This window comes from Fukomys damarensis, unplaced genomic scaffold (genome assembly GCF_012274545.1).
Source record: "Fukomys damarensis isolate Sample0158 unplaced genomic scaffold, DMR_v1.0_HiC HiC_scaffold_32, whole genome shotgun sequence".
Lineage (NCBI taxonomy): Eukaryota > Metazoa > Chordata > Mammalia > Rodentia > Bathyergidae > Fukomys > Fukomys damarensis.
The window spans coordinates 46199266-46223770 of NW_022900944.1; the positions used below are offsets into that span (position 1 = coordinate 46199266).

At 58.7% G+C, this 24505-nt stretch overlaps 1 protein-coding gene across 7 annotated transcripts in view; it reads left to right on the forward strand.

Annotated features, from left to right (window-relative positions):
* The window catches only part of Crispld2 (cysteine rich secretory protein LCCL domain containing 2), a 32540-nt gene extending 8444 nt beyond the window's left edge, over positions 1-24096 (forward strand). The window contains exons 2-16 of one of the 7 annotated variants that reach the window (XM_019207934.2): positions 1431-1899; positions 2514-2632; positions 3164-3296; positions 3568-3683; positions 4438-4538; positions 4970-5131; positions 6659-6802; positions 7847-7907; positions 10856-10922; positions 11227-11357; positions 13555-13598; positions 15285-15357; positions 16727-16802; positions 19770-19903; positions 22074-24096. In XM_019207934.2, coding sequence (XP_019063479.1) covers positions 1660-1899; positions 2514-2632; positions 3164-3296; positions 3568-3683; positions 4438-4538; positions 4970-5131; positions 6659-6802; positions 7847-7907; positions 10856-10922; positions 11227-11357; positions 13555-13598; positions 15285-15357; positions 16727-16802; positions 19770-19903; positions 22074-22128 — 1656 coding nt within the window. In that variant the 5' untranslated portion in view covers positions 1431-1659 and the 3' untranslated portion in view covers positions 22129-24096. Of the gene's footprint in view, positions 1-353; positions 1900-2513; positions 2633-3163; positions 3297-3567; positions 3684-4437; positions 4539-4969; positions 5132-6658; positions 6803-7846; positions 7908-10855; positions 10923-11226; positions 11358-13554; positions 13599-15284; positions 15358-16726; positions 16803-19769; positions 19904-22073 lie in introns of those variants that run through there. The other 6 variants (XM_019207935.2, XM_019207936.2, XM_033757795.1 and 3 more) reach the window with 6 other exon arrangements.
* Positions 24097-24505: the final 409 nt, after the last annotated feature.

A 24505-nucleotide genomic window follows, 5' to 3' on the forward strand; every position in this document is an offset into this window, starting at 1 on the left:
CCCAGGCACAGACCCCCGGCAGAGCCGTGGCTGTAGGGGTCTGGCTCTGCACTGGGATGTTGGGCCCCTGCAGCCTGGCGGGTCCTCCAGGGTGGTGGGTCTCTTGACGGGGCCCTTGTTCGCTTAACATTCTGAGGTGGAATTCTTACCCGAGGGGAAAGGTGAGGCTGTCTTACTCAGTTCTGCTCTCCGCCTGTGTTGCCCCTCATCCTGAACTTGGTCTGAATTTGGACATGGTTCTATCAGCCACACTGGAACACAGATGTACAACCACGCATGTGTAGATCCATAAATCATACATAATATATACACATGCATTTTTCTCTCTTTTTGCAGTACTGGGAATGGAACTCAGAGCTTTGTGCATGATAGGCAAGTGCTCTCCTATATCTCCAGCCCTATTTTAAAATTTATATAAATCGTATCAGCATAATATTCTACAGCTTGCTTTTAAAATGGCCATTGTATTTAATATTTATTACTGGCAGTGTGCAGCCCTGGCACACTTTTCCCCCACAGTCTAATATTCCATCCCCTCTGCCTCACCGCCCCCTGCTGGTGCCCTTTGAGCTCTGTGTGTTTGGGTCAGACCCAGGTGTTTGTCTGGGCGGTCACAGCAGTCACACGAGCATCTCTGAACCTCTCATACACTGTAGCACGGAGTGAGACAGCTTGAGTGCCGAGTGATGCCAGGGGCACGGCTGATGTCAGCCCCCAGCCCCTCCACCTCAGCCCCGCGTCAGGGTGCGTTTGGCAGCTCTTCCTTGGGCCTGGCCTCTGCAGCTGGGATGTACATATATGGTGGGGTGACGGGGACTCAGAGGTTCTTGGCCACGATGTGCTCACTGCCTGTCCTCTGCTCTGCCTCTAGAGGCGGCCCCCAGGGACAGCGGCACTGGCTCTCTGCAAAGGGTGGCCCAGCCTTCGGCGCAGGCTGGGTCGGGACCCTGGAGGGTTTCCAGGGCCAGGCTGGGAGCCGCAGTGTTCCCAGAGCTCTTTGGCTCCCTCCTGGCCGCCCGGTGCCAAGACTCCACTTCCTGGAATGCCCGTCTTGGCCTCGTCCCGCTGGGATACTTCCCCCCCAGAATGCCCTCCTGCAGCTGCCAGCCTGACAGGTGGCGCCTGGGCTTGCTTCAGGGTGTGGGCCAGGATCCCCGTGGGTTTGCGCTCAGCGTGGGGCTTCCCCTGGGGGCCCTGGTCTCCCTTCTCTGTCCCTACCCACTCGGAACTGCTTGAGGCCAGGTGTCCTCTTCATGCAGCACAGCTCAGGGCAGGCCACTGGGGGCTGGTGACACGCCCCGGGTTGAGGATGCATGTCCCACCCCCACCGTCTTCCCGGGCCCACAGCAGACGCAACAGCCAGGAAGTCTGTGGTCCGGGACTGCATTCCAGGGTGGCTCACCTCGTTAAACCCTGGGTCTGGACCCCAGCCCCACCCTTCTTGTTAGCAGGACACTGGTCGTGGAGCCTCTGTGGGCCTCAGTTTCCTTGTCTGCCGAGCGGGAAGGAGCACTCGCCACTGCACTGCCTGCCTGCGCTGTGGCCAGCTCAGCCCCACCCTGCCCTCGCACCCTCCGCTTCCTTCCAGAGCATCCAGCATCCGGTGCCACCTGGAGCCCAGGCTGCCCACCTCAACGATCTCCTCTGCACTGTGGGGCCATGAGCTGCATCCCAAGTGGCATCGTCCCCTTGGGGCTGGCGCTGCTGGTGTGCGGTGCCCAGGGCTTCCTCCTGCCCAACGTGACTGAGCTGGGGGAGCTGCTGGGCCGGTACCAGCAGGCGGAGCCACGCACGCGGGTGCGCAGGGCCATCCCCCGGGAGGACCGCGAGGAGATCCTGCGGCTACACAACCAGCTGCGGGGCCAGGTGTCCCCGCCCGCCTCCAACATGGAGCACGTGGTGAGTGCCGCCCGCCGTCTGCCACAGCAGTGCGAACATGGCTTTGCTGCCAGGGCCTTGGTGGCACCTCTGTCGCCCGACCTTGGCCTCAGTGTCCCACCTCGCTCAGTTCCGGTGGTAGTGAGAGGCCAGCTCTGGGTCTGTCCCACCTTCTGTCCCCGTGTTCCCCAGTCCATGAAGAGCAGGTGCTGACAGTGAGGAGGGGCCGTGGATGGATGTCCCTGCATGGATGTCCTCTGTCCAGGACACCCTCCCAAGGGCATCTTCACCCTCAGGGGTTCTGTTCGCACAGCAGCTTTTGAGCACTGAAAATGTAGCCAGCACAGCTGAGGAACTCAACTTCTTTTTTTGTTTTGCTTTTTGAGACAGGGTCTTGCTATGTATCCCAGGCTGGCCTTGAATTTGCAGTGATCTTCCTGCCTCAGCCTCCCAAGTGCTAGGATTGCATCATGTGCCTCTAGGGCCGACCCGAGGAACTGTTTCTAATTGGATTTCATTTTAGTTACATTGACATTCCTGCTGGTGGGGTCACCCCACCCACAAGCTGACTCTGGAGCCTGTGCTGTCCCTGCCTGTACCCCATTGTCACCCAGCCCTGTCTCCCTTCCCTGCAGACCTGGGACGAGGAGCTGGAGCGGTCGGCGGCAGCGTGGGCCCAGGAGTGCATTTGGGAGCACGGGCCCACCAGCCTGCTAACGTCCATCGGGCAGAACCTGGCTGTGCACTGGGGCAGGTGAGAGCCAGCTGCCTGCGGGCTGCTGGCACCTGCGGGTGGGTGTCTGTCCAGCAAGGCTTGGGCACAGGCAAGAAAGAGCATCCTGCACATCGGCAGGTGGGACAACCAAGGCTGGGCACCCAGGAACACTTGGGAGTAATTGGCAGAGGGTGGGAGGCCTGGCCGGCAGCCCAGGACCGTGGGAGAGCTGGGAAACAGGAGCAGGTGGCCTCACTTTCTGCTGGCTGTCGGGACGCTGGTCTGTGTCCCTCTAGACCCTCCAGGTAGCTTTGTCCAGCTGTCCGTGCTGCCCAATGCCGTAGTGCCCGGCCCACCACAGAGAGCCAGGCTGTGTGCCCAGGTCCCCTGCCGGGGTCCAGGGCTGTCTCAGTGACCACAGCCAGGACAGCAGTGAGCAGCCGGTGAAGACTGAACACCCAGGGCCCCAGTTCACGTTCACACTGCCAGACCCCAGGGTGCTGACCGACCCCACGCCGCCGCCCCTCCCAGCAGCCCCTGCTGGGACGTGACCCCATCTGCACCCTGCAGGTACCGCTCACCTGGCTTCCATGTGCAGTCATGGTACGACGAGGTGAAGGACTACACGTACCCGTACCCCCACGAGTGCAGCCCCTGGTGCCCGGAGAGGTGCTCGGGTGCCATGTGCACCCACTACACGCAGGTGAGGGGTGCCCAGGGCTCCTTTTCCTCCCCCAAGGCATGGCCAGCCCCATGAAACCTGGGCGTGGTCATGGCCTTAATGCACAGGGGCCCCAGACGCTGCCTCGGCCCTGTCACGTTGCCGGGCAGTTGTTGGCCTTGTGTGCCTGCTACTGTTTGTCTTTTAATACATACCCGTTCCTCCGGGAGCCTCTGTCCCTCACTCATCCGGGCCCTGTTTCACCCTGGGGGCCCTGTCCCTTGGGCCCTGACCCCGAGTGCTGTCTTTGCAGATAGTCTGGGCCACCACCACCAAGGTTGGCTGTGCCGTGCACACGTGCCGCAAGATAGACGTCTGGGGGGAGATCTGGGAGAACGCCGTCTACCTGGTCTGCAATTACTCCCCCAAGTGAGAGCCGCGGGTGTGGGTCGGGGTGCGTTTGCTGGCCGAGGGCCTGCAGAATCAACTTCCACAGGGAGGTCCCCCTGTGCCTCACAGGTGCCTGGGAGTGGGGTGATCCCTCCTGGGGGCCACAACAGTCTGAGGAACTGCCTGGCGTCTCCCGAGATGGAACAGCTCTGGGGGCCTTCAGTCCCATTTGGGAAATCCCCAGTGCCTGGACCCTGTGAGTCCCAGGAGTAGATCAGAGGGTGGGGCCTGCAGCAGGGGTCAGGGCAGGACCCTCTTGTGCCTGAGGGTGGGGCGCCCACTTGTGGCCCCCTGTCCTCCACGCACTGGGATTCATCCATCTTGGAGCCCAGAGGCTTCGGGCCACAGACCAGTGTATCAGGCAGTTTGTATTAGTGTATCTCTGCCGTTTGTTCTCTGGCAGCTGCAGCAGGCCTCCCCTGCTCTCCCTGGGAAGCCATCAGAGGTTGGCACTAGCTAGGCCTGTTGGTTTAACCCAGGTCCTGAATGGCCCTGCCCTTGGGCCAGGCTGCCCAGGGCTTCATATCATTCAACAGGGCAGGAGCACAGGCTGGGGCTGGGGACTCTGGCTCGTACCACCCTGGCGCGTGTGCCTCACGTGGGCCTGCCGGGGCAGACGGGCTCAGCACCTTGCTTCCTGGGACCCAGTTCTACAGCACAGGACCTCGGCAGGGCTGCAGCAGGTGGGTGGAACAGGGCTGTCCTCCTGATGGTGGCTCTGGTCTGTCCTCAGAGGGAACTGGATCGGAGAGGCCCCATACAGGACTGGCAGGCCGTGCTCCGAGTGCCCGCCCAGCTACGGTGGAGGCTGCAGGAACAACCTGTGTTACCGAGGTAGGGCACCCTTGCTTTGTGAATGCAGCCCTGGGAAGTCCCCCCTGGGGCCCCCTGGCTGGGCACCAGCACCTTGAGCGCCACCTGCGCCTCCCCAAAGTACGCAGTCTGGTTAAACAGATGACTGAGCCCGAAGTCCCAGGCAAACACCAGGAGGGCGCCGGGTGAACTGGTGTTGGGGTGCTGCTTCCCACACCCTTGTCCCCAGTACCTCCTGTCCCCGGGACAGTGTCCGAGTGTGGCTCCCCTCCTCCTGCCACCCACAGGCACTGGAGTCCCCTGCACGGCTGTGGCTCTGCAGTAGTCACTGCATGGCCTGTGCTGGCCCCCGGTTCAGCTTCCTGCCTCAGGAAAAGCAGCTTCCTGCCTGGCTCACCATTCCAGAGCTCCTGGTCTGTCGGCTTAGCTCCCATTTTCCCACTGCTGTACAGGTCCAGCAGCCTGTCCGGAGCCTGTCCTACATCTCGGGGCTGCACAAGGCGGGAGACAGCCCAAGAGGGGCATGGCAGGCCAGGGACCTGTGTCCCACACAGCTGAGAGGCCCTGCAGGACAGTGGGACGAGGCCTGTGCCCTGACCTTCCCAGGCTGCCAGGTCAGCTGTGGGCCCTGTGGGCCAGAGCCAGGATCCCGGACCCTCCGAGAGCCCAGTGCTCTGACCCAGCCAACTGTTCTGCGCACTCTGCCCATGCTGGCGCTGTCCGAGAGGGACAGGAGCAGAGGGAAGAGCGGCCCGGACACCTGGCCCAGCCCCCGCCCCAATACCCTGGGGACCCTGTCACCCAGTGGCCATGACTCCGGGGCCTCGGCTGTGGCAGGTGTGTCCTGCAGGCTTGAATTAAAAAAAGCAACTCTTCCCCACAGAGGGTCATTTTTGGAAAAAAAAAAAACCCACAAAGGCCTTAGATTCCAGTTTACCTTTAAGGACACTCCGTGTACTCAGCTCTGTGGTTTTGGTGGAAAATGCCCAGCTTCCCTGGCAGCCAGCCCTTCTGCATCTCCTAGCTAACCACGCGGAAAGTCTCGCCAAAGCGCCTGACCACATAAGCTGCTTAGCGAGCGGGATCTGACCTGGATCAGCGTCAGGAGAGAGTAGTCTCCCTCTACCCCAAAGCTACCTGCGCAGGGATATCCGGTGGGCAGTGGGGCTTGGGAGGGAGGAGCCTGGCTCCCTGCCCGGATGCTCCTTGCTGTGTGAGCTTAGGGTGCTCCCCTCACCTCTCTGAGCCTCAGTTTCCTCCTTGGTGGTGTGAGCGACAAGCTGGGGCAGGGCTATTTGTCCCCGATGTGTAGCACACAGCTCTGGGCTTTGTCACCAGTTTTAGGACCCAGGAAATGTGCAGGTGGCCCTGTCGCCAAGCCCCGGTCACTGCCCACAGGGGTGGGCATCGGATGTGCCTGCCTGCCTGGGGAGCACCCACCTCTGACATGTGGATCTGTGGGCAGGGACTCTGCCGGCCCCTCAACGGTGAGCCCTCCAATGCCCGGCTGCTTCGCCAGACTGGACTCAGCCAAATAAAGCTGCGATTATGAGTCTGAAACCTCAGAGGCAGTGGAAGAAACCAGGCCTATCCCCGAGGCCGCTGGGTGCCCGCAAGGCCGCGCTGAATGGCCGCATTGACAGGGCAGAGACGGCGCCACCATGGGCACAGCCCCGGGAGCCTGGGCTCTCGAAGGGTCTGCCCATGGCTTTGGCATCAGTTATGCTCCCTGGGTTCTTTCCTGGTGTCTTTACACTGTGCTGGCATCCGCTTTCCTCAGGGGACAGAACTCTGGTGTGAAGGCCACACCGAGTGGACACGGTCCTTCAGACTTTGAACTGTGGTCTTTGGGGACTGGTATGCAGCGCAGTCCCCCAGCTGTGTGAGAATCGGGTCTCTTACAAAGCAGGCTTCCGGAGGACTGGCTCGACCCGGCTGGATGTGTGCGCTTTGGGCCCGTAGCCGGCCAGGCCAGACCACGTGCCCCAGCTCAGGCTGCCCTGTGCACTTCCGACGTGGGTGCTCTCATCGGACACTGGGTTTTGGGAAGGAACCCTCAGCGAGGCGAGGGGCTGGGAAAGCGGGGTCTCCACCCTGCCGCAGTGTCTTAGGGTTCTCTTTCCTCCTCCGCGGTCCTGAAGAAGAAGCCCACCACCCCACATCGGAGACAGACGAGATGAACGAGGTGGAGAAGCCCCCGGTAACCGAGGAGAAGCATGTCTGGGTCCAGCCCAGGGTGGTCAGGCCCACGAAGCCCCAGAAGAGCCCCACGGTCACCTACATGAGTGAGTGGCGTCCCCGCTTGGGGGAGGGGGAGGGGCTCTTTGGGGCGAGTGGAGTCAGGACGGGGGCGGTTACAGTCTCAGGCTGACGAGGAGGCCAGGACACCTATTTTGAAGTCACCAAAAGCCAGCATTAGAGGCAGAGCGCTTGGGTGGCGTTTTTGGCCAGGCAGGCATTTTCCGGTCGGAGCTTCCTGTGTCCTTTCTAAGGGACCCTGGTGAAACGGGGCTCCTGTGGGATGACTCCTCCACCCTGCGGGGAGCGTGCCTGCTCCAGGGCTGTGGGGGTTTAGAGACCCCCCCGGCCTCTCCCCCATCCCTGTCGGGTGTGTAGTAAATGCTTTCCCCGACATGCAGGATGTGCCTTGTGCCCTCCCGGCACCCCAGCCCCGCACCCAAGGCTTCTGCTTCCCCTTTCAGTGCTCCACTGCCCTTCTGCTCTCATGGACCTGAGTGGGTCGAGCTGGGCCGGATGCGCGTGGCTCTCTGTTTTCCCCAAGCACCCCTTTCTGAGGCCCCCTCCTTTAGTCCTTCAGCCGCCTGCCAGCCTTTCTCCCCACGGCCTTTGTGTGCCTGGCCCGGTGCCCTAACACGGAGCTGTCCTGCGGCTCGCTTTCACCAGAGACTTACAGCTGCCCTGCTCCGTTCAGAGCTGCAGAACAGGGCCAGGTTTAATAATGCAAAGTTATGACTGCGTTTTCAATGACACAGTCTCAGACACTGATAGGTCCTTATAAAATAAAACAGAAAGTCTCGCTGCTCCCGCTGGGAGGAGAGGCATTTTTCTGCCCTCCGGAGCTGGGGGGCCTTTGGGCTCTCACTGTCCCATTTAATGTTCACAAACCCTCTGACAGTGGCACACCCAGTCCCCATCATGTGTGTGCAGACACTGAACTTGGGAGGTGCGTGCCCAGGCCACACTTGTGGCGCTGTGGCTTTTTGCTGAGGTGTGGAATCGTGGTCCCCGTGTCCCGGGACAGCTGGAGGGTCCTCAGCCCAGCCACCCTGGCTTCTTGCCATGCATGACACGCTTCCCTTCTTCCCCAGCCCAGATTGTCCAGTGTGACACCAAGATGAAGGACAGATGCCAAGGCTCCACATGCAACAGGTGAGTAGGGCCAGAGTCTGCCCCAAAGTGCCTGCCGTGGGCACAGGGCACCGTCAGTTCCTTAGCGGCCACCCACGCCAGGCTCTGAGCGGTCTCGTGGAAGATGCTGCTTATCACTGACGCAGAGCTGGGTGTTCCGCCCTGTGCCGTCAGTCAGTGCCAGATGACATCTGGTAGTGTCTGCCCCCGCTGACTGAGAGCTTGCCACACTACCTTTTTGTAAACCCAGGCCACAGTTTCCCATCTGGCTACCAGTGGCACTCTGGGCCGAGTAAGTCTTCATGGTGGGCCATTCTTTTGTATTGTGGGGATGTTCTGGCATTACAGGGGTGTCCTCTGCATTATGGGAAATGTCCTGTACATTGTGGGAAGTGTTGTATGAACTGTGGGGATGTCCTGTACAGTGTGGGGACATCCTGTGTATTACAGGATGTTCAGCCATCTTGGCCTCAACCTGCCAGATGCCAGTATCAAAGCCCCCATTGTAACAGCTAAAAATGTTTCCAGACATTGACAAATGACCTTCATGGGATAGAATTACCCTTATTTAAGAACCACTAGCATGGAGGATTGCCCCAGGCCCCGATCCCCTCCCATTTAGTATTTTGTCTCCTAGGGAGAGTGTTACAGCCTGCAGGCCCGGTGACTACTTCTGAGAGCATCATTATTTTGACCCAGTGGTTGTCGGAGTGGACAGTGCCTGCTGGCAAATCAGCCTCTGCCGATGCCCTTAGTGTGGACACCTCATCAGGGTCTGCACAATGCCAGCATCTCGAGTATTTCACCCACCGCTGTCCTCTGCTAGACCTGGGCCCACACCCTCTGAGGCCTCGGCTTTGGGGAGCACAGGGCACATGCTAGGTTTTGGAATTCCGCATGTTTTGTTTTGTTTTGGGTACTGGGAATCGAACTCAGGACCTTGCACTTGCGAGGCAGGCGGTGGAACCACTGAGCTAAAGCCCTGGACCTGGGGTTCCGAATGTGTCGGCAGAACCCCTAGGGAGTTCTCAGTGTATCAGTGAATGTGCTCAGGCCTCAGACACTTGTGGAGCCCCTGCACTGTCCACTGACCTCAGATTCCTGGCCCACCCTGGTCAGAGAGGGGGTGAGCACAGGATGTCACCAGTGTGACTTTGAGAAACACGGACCCCAAAGACCAGGAGAGTCTCAGCTCACTGGGATGGGATGAGGCGGCTGCAGCTAGAGGCGACTGCCGGGCATGGGTCGGGGGGGCCTCGTGCCCGGCTGGGGCTCCCTCTCACTGTCCGGCTCGCCAAGGCTTCCCTGGTTTAGCACTGGAAGTCCCGGGAGGCCCTCAGCCTGGGTGCCAGATGCTCTGCTGCCCAGCAGGAAGGTAATTCAGACAGAGGCACCTGGGAGCCACTGAAGGACTGGGATGAGGTGCGTGTCCCAGTGTCTAACGGGGCCCACTGTCCCCAGTGTCCCCAGAGCCAGTCTCTTCCCCCACGTGCCTGCTTTTGTGCTCCCTCTGGGCTTTCCGGGTACTGGTTTAGAAAGGAGTTCTGGGGCCATGGAGCCGTCAGATGTGCTGTAAATGTGACTGTGGACGATGCCTCTGTCCTCCAGGCACAAGGAGTCCAGCTGGATTGGCCTTGGCATGGACACCCAGGCCTTTGGGGGTACACAGGGCTACTTCTTGGGAGTCCCTCGATGACGGAGCACCAGGAGCAGAAGGGACCCATCAAGCACCATTAATGTGGTTCCTCCAGAGGGCGGAGAGCATCTGCCAGGACCAGTGTAGCTGGCAGTGCCCAGCCAGTGGGGGCCCACTTCACACAGTCCCTCAGGATCATGGTGGGGAAGCCACGGCCTCCAAGAGGGAAGCACGTGGCCTACGGATTCTGTCATCAGTTTGTCTAAGCAGAGTTGAGTTACGTAAAGCACCTGCTGAGAAGAGAAGGCTTTGGTTCCCCAGAAACACGCTGGCCTGGGCCTGCAGCCTTTGTATTGGCTGTGATTGAGTGAGCCCGTCCATGACAGCTCCGGGGGCCCAGCACACTCCGTGTCAGATGAGCCCAAGGTGGCTGCCTGTGGGGGTGGAATGGTTGGGACACAGCCAGCGGTGCCTGGATGAGGCTCTGTCCCCACACCGAACTCCCAGGGTCCTGGGCCATGCTGTACCCAGCTAACTCGGCGTGAGGGTGTCTGAGCAAGGATGCCCTGTCACGTGGCCCCGAGCCACCCTGTGGTGGGGTGGACAGACCCATCTGGCAGGGAGAAGGGGGGTCTGCCCCCCAAATGTCCCTGGGTGGGACTTGGCCACCCTCAAACCTGGGGACGCCCAGGCTCACCTGCAGCAGCCTCCACAGCCTGGCTTGTGCTGTGCGTGGGTGGGGCCTGCAGTCCCTCTTACACGTTTTCACTTAATTTTCAAAGCCCATAAATACTCCCCAAACGCTTCATTCACAGTGGCTGCGTAACGAGCCAGTGTACAGCCACACGGGCTCAGTGGGGCCATTTCTGTCACCTGCTAGCTTATTTCCGGTTTGCACCGTTACAGACAGCTGGAGTGTGTGGCTGACTTTAGGAGTGTGGACTTAGAAGGAAACCCCAGGTCCACAGACGTGAACATAAGGTTTCCCTAAAGGGCTTGCCTGTGCCCTGTCACCCGCAGGGGCACCTCCCTGAGCCTGCCCTGCTGGAGACCCTCGTGGTGTGACACCCAGATACGCTGCCTCCTCCTCATTGACACGTCTTCAGTGACGGGGGTTCAAGGGTTTGGGGTGCATCAGGAGCCCCGTGGCTGTCTTCTGTGCACCGTGTGTGACCATCTGAGACTGATTGTGGGGTACGAACTTGAGTCAGGCCAGGCTAACTCACACTTGCTCTCCGGCAACGGTGTCTCCATGAATGAAACTTATCTAGGCCGAATTGACTGAGATTCCGTCACCGTGATTAACCCTGAGCACTTGTCCCTGTCCCTGCAGGTACCAGTGCCCAGCAGGCTGCCTGAGCTCCAAGGCCAGCGTCTTCGGGACTGTGTTTTATGAAAGTGTAAGTGTGGCTGTGGAGCCATGCGGGGTCCGTCTGGAGGGGTGGGTGTCGGTAGGAAGGGTTTCTCTTGCTACCTGAGGGCAGAGCAGGCGTCTCGGGGCTGAGAGCTGGCGAAGCCACCTAAGTGGGAGAAAGGGCTGCTGTGGCCAACTCGAGTCACAGCAGTCGGGTGAAGCCCCTGAGCAGGGCAGGGAGGACAGAGCTGTGGCTGTGGGGGCTGGAGAGTCAGGTGGGTGAGGACAGCGGCTCGGCCGTCTCCCACAAAGGCGGACTTGGATCCATGCGCGGCTTCCCCTCCCCACAGTCCTCCAGCATCTGCCGGGCCGCCATCCACTTCGGCATCCTGGATGACGGGGGCGGCCTGGTGGACGTCACCCGGAAGGGGAGGAAGCCCTTCTTCGTCAAGTCCCAGCGGCACGGCGTGGAGTCTTTGAGGTGACTGCTCGGGTCCTGGCAAGGTTCTCTTTGGGCCCCGGAGGTTATGGAAGCTTTGAGTGGTTGCAAACCCTGGGAAGACATGGGAAGAAATAAAGATGACAGAAATCCTGTAGCTCAGAAATCACCCCTGGGAGCCGTGCAGATGTGTATTTCTAGCAGGTTTTTCCTAGCAAAGGTTTCACTTGGTTGCATTTGGAATCCTACTTTGTTTTTTTGCTTTCCTGGCCACCAAAAATGTAGCACAGAGAATGGTGGATGTTGAAGAGTTTTTTTGGTCTTGCAGTGTAGCCCAGACTACCCTTGAACTCATAGTAATCCTCCTGCCTCAGCCTTCTAAGTGCTGGGATTATAGGCAGGTTAATTCTTTTTTTCTTTTTTCATACCAGAAGTTGAACCCAGGGCCTACATGCTTGCTGGGCAGGTCCTGTACAGCTGACCTACATCCCTGCCCCAGGCAGGCCAATTCCTGATTAGTACTTTTTCTTGCTCCCTAAAGAATGAGACTTTCTGATTTTGGTTTTCTTTTATATGAAGTTTTTTTTTCAGAATTTTTTCTTTAACCAATTGGAAAACTTTAATTTGGAAATCTGACATGCAAAATGGTCTGAAATCAGAAACATTTAGGGCATCTTATCAGTGCTTAAGCAAGTTTTGGGTTGAATCACCTCAGACTTGGGATGTTGGACTGGGGATCCCTGGCTGGTGAAGGCTGTGTGAGCACCCAACCATCCCTCCTCTGGTCCCAAGCTGTTCAGGTGCGCTTGCAGCCTGTGTTTGCTTGTCCCGGAGGTGATGTTGTTCACCTAGGATGGGCGGCTCTCGTGCAGCGACCCCCATCTGCTGGGGCAGTGGTGCTGGATTCCTGGAGGCCTGGGCCGCCCGGGGCTGCAGGGTCCAGCGGGCCTGACTCACATTCTGCTGTGTGTCGCTGTGGGGCAGCTCCTCCTGCTCCTAGGGGCCACCCCTTTCTCTTAGGGTCACAGCGGGACCCAGGGCTGTCCCCCACAAGGGTCCACACCAGGCAGAGAGCTTTCCTAAAAAGTGTTTAGGAAAGAGCTGTCGCCCTGAGCGTGGGGGAAGGCCTGCCTCCCTGCCCCAGCCCAGCCCCATCCAAGACCTTGTGCCTGGCATGCAGGGGTTGGGGCACCGTGGACCCTGCCTGCGTGATGACAGCACTGGGCCATAGTGAATGTCAGGGTGCTCGTGTTGGCAGCCTGCCCTTTGACAGGGTCCCACGAGAAGAGTTCAGGGTTTCCCGGGTCACTGCCCTAGGAAAGTGGGGACAAAACGCACCTGTTCCCTGTTCCCATCCCAGTTATGAGCCACTTGGAAAACTTCCAGGCCATCAGGGGATTCTCATTTGCAAGGCCTCTGCCTCAGGCATGTGGCAGTGTCCCTCTTCTGTCCCAGGGAGGGACCTGGCCGGAGTTGTTGGCCTGGTGACCAGCGTCAGTCACGCCCGGCCCAGCTGGGCAGCCATGCAGCTGGGCACGGGTGGGGTGTTGGGGTCCTGGGTGTCTCTGGATGCCTCACACTGGCCCTTCCTGCAGAGCAGGGGTTCTCATGGGGCAGGACTCACTCCTGTGGCGACACAGCCTCTCTTTCCTGTGTTGTGCCGGCCACAAACCTGAGCCTTGTGAGCCGGGCCAGCGGGTACTGTCAGCCTCTGAAAACATCTCCACTGCCTTCACCCTTAGTCATGCTGTCTTACATGTCACACATAGTAAGGAAGCAAGACTCGAACCCTGACGCAGACAGGCTTTAATAATGGCACCGACGTGGGCGTGATGTCTCAAGTCTGTAATCCCATTACTTGGGAGGCTGAGACAGGAGGGTAATTACCTTGAGTCCGAGGCCACTGTGGGCTACACAGTGCATTTGAGGCCAGTCTGGGCTACACAGTGAGACCCTGCCTCAAAAAGCAACCTCCGCAACAAACAAACAAACAAACAAACAAGTGGTGCCCATATCTGATTTCCTTTCCAATGTTTGAAGTTTATCTTACCCATTTTAAAGCCATCATCCCAGGAAAGTGTCTGTAGGCTTTGCCAGGCTGCTGGCAGAGTCCTTGGGCAGCAGAGAGAGTAGCTCTGCTCCAGAATATTCTAAGGTCGAGGCAGCCATGAGACACCACCTGTGTGCTATGCTGGCTGAGGCCTTTCCTTGAGCACTAACCTCGCGTTTTCTTTTCCAGCAAATACAAACCTTCCAGCTCATTCATGGTGTCAAAGGTGAAAGGTAAGCTGGCCAGGCACCAGGCAGCTGGGCACGGGTGGGGTGCGTGCTTCAGCCTGGGGTTCCCAGGACTCTCACTTCTAGCTGTCACCAGCATCACTGCTCCGGCCTCTGCATAGGCCACTTCTCCAACTGGTCTCCACATCTGCACTGGAAACTGATTGCTCCTCATGGCCAAGCCGGAAACATGGCTCTAGGGTTGCCACAGTGCTGATGCCTGGGGCTGGGCTCACTAAGAGACTCTGTGGGCAGTGGCGATTCCTAACTCTTGGTCACAACCAACATGGAGTGTTGTGTTGAGATCTGGGGCCGATCTGGGCTGAGCCGTGAGCGGAGCCTGATGGATTGGTGATGTCTGTCAGGGACCGGAGAGGGAGCTCTTCCTGTTGTGCTCTAACCGGAAGTGGCTGCCCAGGCCCTGCCTGCTGATGCTCTGTCCTGTGGGCCAGGACCTCTGATCATTTGCCCTGGAGACGACCACCTCTGCCTAGCGACTTTCATAAAGATGTACCACGGTGCTTTTTTTCTTATTACCAAAACAGCGCCTGTGTGATCTACATCATTTTAAAAATGCAGAGAGTCATTTTTTCATATTTTAAAACATGAACTTGACCTAAATTCTACTACTTAGAGATAACTGCAGGGAACATCTGGGTGGATGTTCTAGTATACTCCCCCGGTATATTAAAAATGATGAGTATGAGTAATGGATAAACTTTAAAATTTGCAGTGGAATTACTTACAATTTGGTAACCTGGGTTTTTCCTTAAATAATTGAGTCAGGAACATATTTCAGTGCTTTTACATTTTATGTTATTCTAAATCCAGTTTTTGTGACTGCCCCAGCCTCCTACTGACGACGTCCTTCCAGGGCCTGACTGGTCCTTGGTTGGGGGCTACAGCAACCTGTGACTTGTCCAAGTAACACAGGGTTGGTAGGCTGCAGCCCTGAGCCAAATCTGCTAGCCACTGGGGTTTCTCACTATGCAGTTCTGAGCTCACTGTGTAGCTCAGGCTGGCCTGGAACTCAAAGTGATGTCCTGCCTCAACCTCCCAAGTGCTGAGAGTACAGGCCTGTGCCACTACACCTGGAAATATTACAATAAAGTTTTATTGGGGCATAGCCACATCCATTTGTTGACACACCATCATGGCTACTTTCAGCCAGGACAGCAGAGTGGAGAGGTCCTGACATCAGCCATGGGCCCACAAAGCTGAAAACATTGACTGTCTCTTCTTTAGAGAGAAAGCTCACCCAGTCCCAGACATGCTCTCGGGGACTATAGGTGACCAGTAACATGGCTGATTTTTAAACACAAGGATGGCTTTGAAGGACAGTGACCCACCCGCTGGGCAGGGCTGACCCGGCAGCCACTGGAAGCAGGGGTGGGCAGGTGGAGGGAGGGAGGGCCCCAGACCAGGTCTTCGCTCTTCCAAGAGGAAAGCCCATGCTGTGTCCAAGTAGAGGAAAGCTTCTAACTCAGCACACTTTGTTCTCCTGACCGCGGTGCTCCAGCCATCGGGCTGAAGCAGGAGGATCACAAGTTCAAGGCCAGCCTGGGTAACATAAGCCCTATCTCAAACTCAAAGCGACAGCAAAACCCAGAGTGATGTTCGAAGGGACATTGTCCCATGTAAAAACCCAGAGGTGACTCCCTGTACCACACACCTCTGTGTTTCTGTCCACAGAGCAGGACCTGGACTGCTACACCACAGTGGCTCAACTCTGCCCATTTGAGAAGCCGGTTTCCCACTGCCCGAGGTAAGGCAGGAGGAAGGCTGATGGGCTGGGACAAGATGTGTCGCCTCAAGGTGGCCTTGGCCGGGGTTTCCTCGTCTCTGAGGTTTGCCGATCTTCGCTCTCAGACTAGTCCAGGACTCTCGAATTGGGGGACCTTTGTCGCCTTTAAATTGGCTCAGTGCTGACCCTGGGTCCAGGTGTTTCCTGCGGGTCAATCCAGGAGGAGCCCTTGAAGTGTGCCCGGGGAGCTCCGCCCCACGAGTGCACAGCGTGCTGTGTGTAGACACTGGGCAGATGTGTGTAGAGGCGGGGTGTAGCCACCAGCCCAAGATCAGGAGCCCTGCCCCCACCTCCCACCCGTCCCCGACACACAGTCCTCTCACCGTCAGAGAGCCATGGCTGCTGTTAATTCTGGGGTCTGGCTTCTTGTGTCCACCTCATATTTTGACACCTGCCTGCTGGGAGGGTCTGAGCCCACTCTCGCGTCCCTGCGTTTGGTGTCGCATTCCGCCAGTGTGCCACCACACCTGTCCCCGTGGGGGCTCTGGGGCTCCTGTCGGTCCCCACCATTGTCAGCTCAGCAGAGCATTCTGACTCAGCCCCACCATGGAGCTGGGGACACAGTGGGAGTCCCCTTACCCCGAACACGCTGAGGACAAGGACAGCCACCCTGGGGGGCCAAGGGAGGTATGCTCCAGGAGCCCCATCCAAAGCCCGGGGACCGGAAGGTTCTGGAAGGAGACCCCAGTCTGAGAAGGGAGGGACATGGAGGCAGAGGAGCCTGGGAGGGCTCACTGCTCCCTGATTCCATTTCTCCCCACCAGGGCTCTCTCCCAGCCTCCTCTGCCCCTTCATGGCCTCGCTGACCCTCCTGCCTCGGACCTTCCCGTGGGGATGACAGCCTTTTAGTAATTTCCTTCGGCATTAGCAGGAGGAAATAATTTCAGAAAATACAGAGAAAGAGTTGATAGAGTGCACACATCTCAGATGTGAGTTTCTCACCTGCCACTCCAGAAGTAGGGAAATTTGAGCTTTTAGACTCCCATCCCTCACTCTCTCGCCCTGCCGGCCCCATCCTTTCCCCTTAGGCACACTTGGCCCCGAGGTGACCGGTGCTGGAGAAGCACAGCAGGCCTCTTCTTAGGCAGCGTGTGTTCTTCCTGGTCAGCCGCCCTCCAGCCCCCTGAGGCCCACCTCTTCCAGTCTGAGGGACTCTGGGGTCCCGGTTATCTGCACCCCTGCGGCACTCAGGGACCGGCCGGGTGCGGCTGCCACCCATTCCTCCCGGCTTGGGCGGTGGCCGAGGGAGAGGCCGCATGGCGCTGGCTGTGACTTCCGCCCCTGCCGTGCAGTCTTGTGTCAGCGTCTGCTGATGTCCCCTCTTTTGCAGAGTCCGCTGTCCGGCCTCCTGTGGGGACGAGCCGGACTACTGGGCCCCAGTGATCGGAACCAACATCTATGCTGACGTGAGTACCGAGCTCACCGGTCCGCGCGGCCTCTGCACCTCGGCCAGGGCGCACAGAGGAGAGTCCGATGCCCTCGGGGCCGCGTGTTCACAGCTGCGTGGACTGTGGGTTTCCTCTCCCTCTCGCTCCTGCCTCTGACAAGGATGCGTGTGCCTGGGTTTTCTGATCAGGTCCCAGACCTTCGCCTGCTCCCGCAGCCATTTCAGAGTCTCGTAAATGTGAGGCCTCCTTCATGACTAAGCTCCCCCCATCCTTTCCCTTTCATCTTTAAGTAGCCCTTTTCTTTTTGAAAACCATTTGGCTAAAATTGAATTCTAAAAATTAGGACTTTTTTGAAGGAGCAAAATCACGTATATTGATTGTTACACTACATGTGTGAACCAAATGTCGCTGTTAATGGACCGAGACCATGATTTTAAGTGATTTAAAACAAAGGGCCAGGAGCCGGGCATGGTGGTACATGCCTGCAATCCCAGGCCACCAAAAAGTAAGTGCTCCAAAGTGTCACCAAACCCAGCCTCTGTGCACAACGAGGAGAGAGGCTGTGGGGTGGACGTAGTCGCCTCAAGGCTGAGGCCGAGGCAGGGGGATTGCCGTGAGTTCGAGGCCAGCCTGAACTGCATAGTGAGACCCTGTTTCAAAAAAGCGAAACAAGTAAGTAAACAAAATAAAGGATGCACAAAGCTAGTCTAGTCCAATGCAGACAGACAGCGACAGCAGTGGTGGACACATTCCAGCTGGCAAAGCCATTCCTCGTGCAGACCGCACAGACCGCGTGCGTCAGACAACAGCGCAGCTAAATATAAAGTGGGAGGAAGTTAGAGATGCGGGAAAGCGTGATGCCGAGGAACAGTGGAAAAGCTGCTCTGTGCGCCACACCTGTCATGCACGGGGTGCTCTAAAGATGCCGTCCTGGGGCCCTGTCCCCCTCGGTGCAGGAGGAAAGTGGGCTGGAGCAACCCACCCAGTCCCACAGTGCCCGGACGGGAGACGCGTGGGAGAGGGAGAGGAAGCCTTGGGTGCTCTGTCCCTGCTCCCTCCTGCCTGTCTGAAGGAGCCTGCTGTGACCTGGGCACCCCTGTGCTCGTGGAGGGTCTGGCGCACAGTGAGGCTCGGTTCACGTTTGTTAGGGGGGAAGTGAGATACCCTGTAGTCAATGCTAAAAAGAAAGAAGGGGAGGAGGGGTGGACGGCCGTCCAGCTCCCCTCAGCGGCTCCCTCCTGGCCTTCATTTCTAGGTCAGTCTGTGTTCTGGGAGTTGTTGGTGCCGTGGAAACTGTCTGTGTAACAGATTTGTTTGGGGAGCGCCCTGCTCCTGGAGCACCTCCCGGCCGCCCCTCCCTGGCTGCCCAGCTTCAGGCCTAGGCTTGGGGCCGGGCAGGGCTGTGTGGTCCCAGTTCCCAGCCTCCTTTGCTGCTTGGGAAGTTCTTATTCCTGTGCACATTAAACCCCCCGCACTGGACTGGAGCCCTGGCTCATATTTCCCGGGACCCCAGCGATCCTGACTCAGCAGGGCCGGGAGTCGCATTTCTGACGCTCCCAGGTGAGGCTGCTGCTCTAGGCCAGGGCTGCGTCTGAGGGCCCCAGGCAGCCACCGCAGTCCTGCGCACGCTGGCTACTTGGGGTGGTGGTGGTCATGGGAGCTCATAGCTGTGAGCGTGGCGTGCCATCTGCTTCCTCTGTCTCACCTAATGTCACCTGGACTCTTGTCCCTCATCACTGCCACCCTGGCTGGGACAGCTTCGGGCTGCAGGCCTTGGCCGTGGTCCTGGCTCTGCTCTTGGCCAGCTGCGTGGCTTTGGCCAGGCCCCCCTGGCCCTTGCTATTTGTCCTTTGAGAGAGATTTGTCATCATTTTTAGTGACCCGGCTCGTTACGTCCCCACAAGTGAAACGCTTTGAACAGGGCCACTACAATGTAAGTGCTCCAAAATGTCACCGTGCTGAGCCCCGCAGAACAGTGAGGACAGAGGCTGGGGGTGGACGCCATCACCCCAGGCTGCCCAGCCCTTGCACACGGTGCCAGCCTCCATCTGATAGCAGCAGCTCTTAACGTGTAGGAGTCTGCATCGCCAGGCGCTGAGGACAAGCAGATGCCCCGCATCTTCTGCAGACACAGGGAGGGCAGAGGTGTGGCCAGAAGAGGGGATGCATTTCCTGACATGGGTGGCAGAAGTATGCATTGGTAATAGGCAGTGTGACAAAGACCCTGCAGTTCCCCACCAAGGCTACGACGGGTTGTTGTCCAGGGAACGCCTGTTAAGCAGTGGTCAGAGCTCCTCTGGGATCAGGGCAAAGGGCTGCTGTCCCCCAGAGCAGGCATCTCAGTCAGCTAGTCTCACCAGGGGGACCCAGGTCAGGAGGTGGGGACACAGCCTGGGGATCACAGGGACAGCGGCGCCAGCCACAACTGCTGAGCTCAGCTCTCCAGGCCACCTTTCTGCAGGGCCAGCTGAGCCCGCATGAGAACTCAGCCTGGCTTCCTCACCAGAACAGGCTACACAGGGGCCAGGAAACAGAACCTCCGCAAGCTGGAGGCCCAGCAACCCTGGCCTACTTTTACCCTGGGACATAACACATTCAATCATGCCCCAGGGCCTTTGCACCCCTGCCCCCACTGCCTGGGGGCTCTGTGCAGTTACCCTATGGCTGCCTGCATCTTGTCCCCTCTTCTCTCAGTCTCCCTGACCACAGCTCGGTACCTTCTGTGTCTGTCTCAGGCCCGGCTTCTCTCTTCCCCACCACTGAAGGGACCTTGCTGCGCATGTTCGTGTCTGCCTACTTCCTGGGTCATGGCGCCTGGCGCACCCTGGGTGCTCAGGGAGTCATATTTGGGGGAACGAGTGACGCCAGGTGCTGCTGGCTGGGGTCCCTGCAGTTCACCCCAGCGGCAGGGAGCGAGGCCACAGCCTGGCCCGGGAGCTTCCTCGGCCCTGTGTCCCCAACCCTGACCTCCACCCTTGCTTGCAGACGTCCAGCATCTGCAGGGCGGCCGTGCATGCCGGTGCCATCCAGGACGACAGTGGGGGCTCCGTGGACGTGATGCCCGTGGACAAGAAGCGGAGCTACACGGGCTCGCTGAGGAACGGCGTGCAGTCGGAGAGGTGAGTGGGCCCCGCGCAGACCCGGGGTCCTGCTTCAGCGGGACGCATGCGGGCTCGGTCCATCTCCCTGGATGCTGGCCAGGCCCAGCCTGTTTGGCACTCACCCTGCCGGTTTCCAGAGAAAGAGCTCTGACTACCGCCAACACATGTTCTTGTAGGAAGTTTAGAGCCTGCAGAGCTCTCACACCCCAGAAGAGCAGGCATCGTGCTCGTCAGCGGGGGGACGGACAGGCTGCTGGGCTTTTAGTGTGGGCTTCTGGTCCTCTGTGCACGTGCGTGTGTGTGTGCAAACACACACCTGCACTGGCGCATTTCCCCCCACAGAATAAGTGGAATCAAAGCGAAGCTCCATAGTGTGGCATAAAAGCTAACTGCGCAGAACAAGGAAGGACACACGTGGGCGTTTTCCTGCCGTCATTCCCTAGTGATACCAAGTATCAGCTCTTCCCAGGGCCTTCCTACCAGCGTAGGTGATGAAGTGGCAGGTTAGAGCAGAGGGGAGGACATGCACGGTGTGGTGTCAGTAACGTTTTATAGTCGGGACTCGAGGCGCCCCAGGCCCCAGGAGCGGCTGCGGCGCGTCTGGCATGGTGCTGGTGAGCCGCCCACTTAGTCGACTGGATGGCATCTAAGGCACTGGCACTGCGGCCATGGCAGGCGGTGCCTGGCGGCTCTGCTTTTTGCTAGTGGGGTCATCTTGGCCAGGCAGCACCCCAGCCCCAGCCTCTCCTGTGTCAGGCGTCACTGTGAGGAGCAAGCGTGATTTGTGCGCAGGCTCGCCCAGGGGCTGCCAGGAAGTGTGCTGCGAAAGCCCCAGAGCTGCAGGGTGGTGGGAAGTTGGCTTCCGGCCTGGAGACGCAGCGCTGCTTCCTGGCAGTCTCAGGTGGCTCCATGGGAAGAACCGGCCTCGCCCGAGAGCTGTCCCCTCCCCGGTGGCTGTTGGGGCCCTGGAGGGACCACAGATGGTCCCGAGGGAGGCGTAGGGGTAGGGCACTGTGACCAGAGTGGGAAAAGTGGCATTGAAATTTCAGAGTCCTTTGGTCCCTCGCGCAATCCCCCTGCCCTCCTGAGGGCCCTTGCTCTGCCCTGTCTCGGTTTCTCTGGTTTCGCAGCGTCCTGTGCAGGAAGCGGCTTCCCGGAAGTTGTGAAAGCCATCGGTGGGCAGGGGAAGCCCGGACAGCAGCCTTCTCTCTCACCCTGCCCGCCAGGGAGAGGGAGGGCAGAGGCGTCCCTGGCCACAGGGCCTCTAACAGATGACCCGAGCAGAGGTGGGAGGGAGCTGAGCGGCGCTTTTGTCCTGTCCCCATTAAGTGTCCAGCCCCGGGGCCGTGTCTGTCAGTCTGAAGCTCAGGCCCGGGGCTCACAGCACTGGCACAGAAAGGAGAGAATCCCGCGTCCCTGAACAGGGGAGCAGCGGGTGAATGCAGCACGGCCCTCTGAGCTGGGGTCTTCCTTGGCCAGACTGGGGAGGTGGCACCAACACATTTGGTGCACATGGGAGAAACCAGACAGTGGCTACATGGTACACAATTCCAGTTTCGGTTAGTGGAAATGCCCAGAAATACCCAGACAGGGTCACCGGGGCGGCCACGGGCGGAGGTGAGTGGATATCAAGCCCCTGATGGTGACTGCACCAGCCCGCGAGGTCTGTGAAACCCACTGACTTGTCCCCTAGAGCCACATGTCAGCACGTCGTGCTCCAGTGACGCTGTTAAACACAGGCATGTCTCGGTCAGTGAAGTGTTTGCTTCCCCTGAGAGCTGTGGTGCTGACCGGCATGCGTGTGGCCTTGGGGCAGCCACTCCATCCGTCCCCTGTGGAGCAGGGCTGTGATGGTCGTACCTGCCCGGAGGACAGTGATGAGCCTGCCGAGTGGCGGCACAGAGACCCGGCTCCAGGTGAGCCCCGCCTGGGACTCCGCCGGCCAGGTGGCTGCTGTCTGGGCTGACAGGTGGCAGCGAAAACCACACAGAAGTCTTGGTGGGTGAGCCCGGTTCCCACACCGGGCAGGTGAATTCCAAGTTAAAGAAAATAACTCTTAAGAACTCTGACCTAGATTTAGCCTGAGGCTCCCTGCTGTGCCTGACTCAGGGCAGCGTTTCCCGCAGGGCTGTGCCCGCTGTCCTGCCGGTCCCCTATAACGCACTGTGCCCTCTCCCTTCTCTTGTAGCCTGAGTGCTGCCCGGGACGGAAAGGCCTTCCGGATCTTTGCAGTCCGACAGTGAACGTTCCACATGGGGGACAAGGGGTGTCTTCAACAGGGACTCGGGGTTTTGCTTTTCCTTTTGTCATTTGGGGGAGTGGGGTGGGGAAGCGGAGGGTCAGGGAACTTCCTCAGAACGGTGTTGGTGTCGTGTCCTTTGTTGGTCAGCGGTGGGCTAACAGTGTTCAGATCTGTGAACAGCTGGCACCAGACCTGCTGGGCCCTGGGGTCTCATGCAGGGCCCCTCTCTCCTTTAGGGGCCGGCCCTATCCCTTATAGAGTCCAGTCACCAAGCTAGCCCTGGCCAGGTGTTCTCTTGGGAGTGGCGGGCAGATTCCACCCTCAAAAGAACACAGTGTTTGGAGGTTGCCACTGCCAGGTGTTGGGCCTGGAGGAGGCCCCAGCAGTTCGTGGGTTCAGGAATGGAGAGAGAGTGGTTATTTAAAAGTAGAAAGCCACGGTCCATCCCCGCTGGTGGAGAAAAGAGCTTCACGTTTGCTGGTCAGACAAGTGGCTGGGGAAGCCGGGCCCACCTGGCAGTGTGGCCCCCCTGCCCGGGCCTGCTCTGCACCAGCGGGGGCTGTGCACTCAGCAGTGCTGGTTGGTGCAGACTTCAGCAGCAGCTCAGAGATGCGTCCTGTCTTTGTCACTCCCTGCGTCCTGTGTGTGGCCTGCTTCCTGCCGTGACCTTTGGTCTCATTGAGGACTGATGCTTCCGGGTCCCTTCTGTCCCCTCCAGTGTCACTGTGTGGCCAGGGCTCTGGCTTCACCCCCAGGGTCTGGTGGTCCCAAGAAGGTGTCCGAGCACAGCCGAGGGCAGCTCCCCGCACGGGCGAGGCTGGGAGAGAATGTGTTTCTGCTTGTTTCGGTCAGGAAACTGTCCCTGGCGCAGCAGCACGAGGACAGCACTAGAAGGGGTTCTCTTTCTGTTTTCGTGGTCCAGCTTCTGGGTCTTGAGGGACTCTGTGCTGTGAGCCCTGGCTTCTGTCACTCAGAAACTTCTTCAGGAGCTGGGCCAGAGCCACAGTGAAATGCAACACCCTTTGAAAATTGCCTCCTGGAGAGGGCAAAATTCCACATTCGCTGCTGTAGGTCGATGTCACTTGTCATCAGAATGTGTCACAGGGAAGGAACTACAGCAGGTAATCAAGTGGGTTCAGGTGGCTCCTTTTTTGTTCAGTTGCCCTAATTAATGCAGACCCTGATGATAACCACCTTTTAAAAATCAACCCTCTTTGGGGTTTTACAAGCCAACTGTCGGCTGCCTGAGCGCAGTGCAGCAGGATGATGTCGCTGTGTAATTCAGGGACCCTGATGTTGGGGCCAAATGATTTGGGTCCCGCTCAGGTGGGCGGCTCATGACCATTGGACGTCAGCTCTTCGTGGAGGAGTTGTGTGGCCAGACCCCGGCTTCGTCCGCTGCATCGGTGCCCCCGGCGAGTCCGGTGGGGTCCAGCACTCGGGTTCCAGAGTGCCCACCCCAGGCCGAACCGGAAGTTCCAGTGTAGCCAGCGCTGTCACTTTAGTCCCAGGTCCTCCGTGTCTCCTTAGCTGCTGTCCGCCTGGGAGGTGGCGGATGAAGCCAGGGTCAGACCTGGAGGCCTTTTCCACCCTTATAAACATTTGGAACTGGAACCACTGTTCTGTGGGAGATGAAGTGCGAGTGTAAACCATGAACCTCTGTAACCAGGCCACCTCCAGTTTGTTGTTGACCTGAGTCCTTCCCATCCCCTCGCCAGCGAAGTTCCGGTTGGCTTCTGGTTTTGCCATCATTCTGGGAAGGGCTTTGGATTTCTCAGTTACCTGTAGGCTCACCTGGCCCGCAGTTTGTGTGTGTGCTTTTTTCTATGAAAAATGATGTATTTTACTACTTCTTATGTACAAAAGTTTATTATAAATGATTTTTTTGTGTGCTTTGCAAGAACAGGGCTGCGTGGGTTGTTGCTATGGTTCAATAAAGCCAATGTGATTCCTCAGCTGTCTCTCCAGTGCTTTTGTGGACAGACAGCTTGTGAGCTGAGCAACAGGCTGCAGGCCGAGCTTGTGATGCTGGCGTTCACGGTGCTGCAGCCTGGAGCCTGCCGTGGGGACCCCCACCTTCCACCCACTGGGGAAGCCCGGCAGTCACAGGGCCGCAGTCTGGGTGGGGCCTGGCCCGGGGTTGTCCCGGGACTGCGTATTGGGGTGGTGCTGTCTCTGCTCCGGCTGCCCTGAGGAGCTTCCTGACTGGGCGGCTCCAGTCCTGGAGGCTGAAGCCCAAGATGGAGGCGGACCAAGGCTGCTGTCCCCCGAAGCTTTGCTCTGTGGTCTGCAGTTGCTGCCTTCTGCTTGCGTCCTCCCATGGCCTGTCCTGTGTGTCCACCCTGACATCTCGCCCTCTTTTTTTTTTTTTTTTTTGT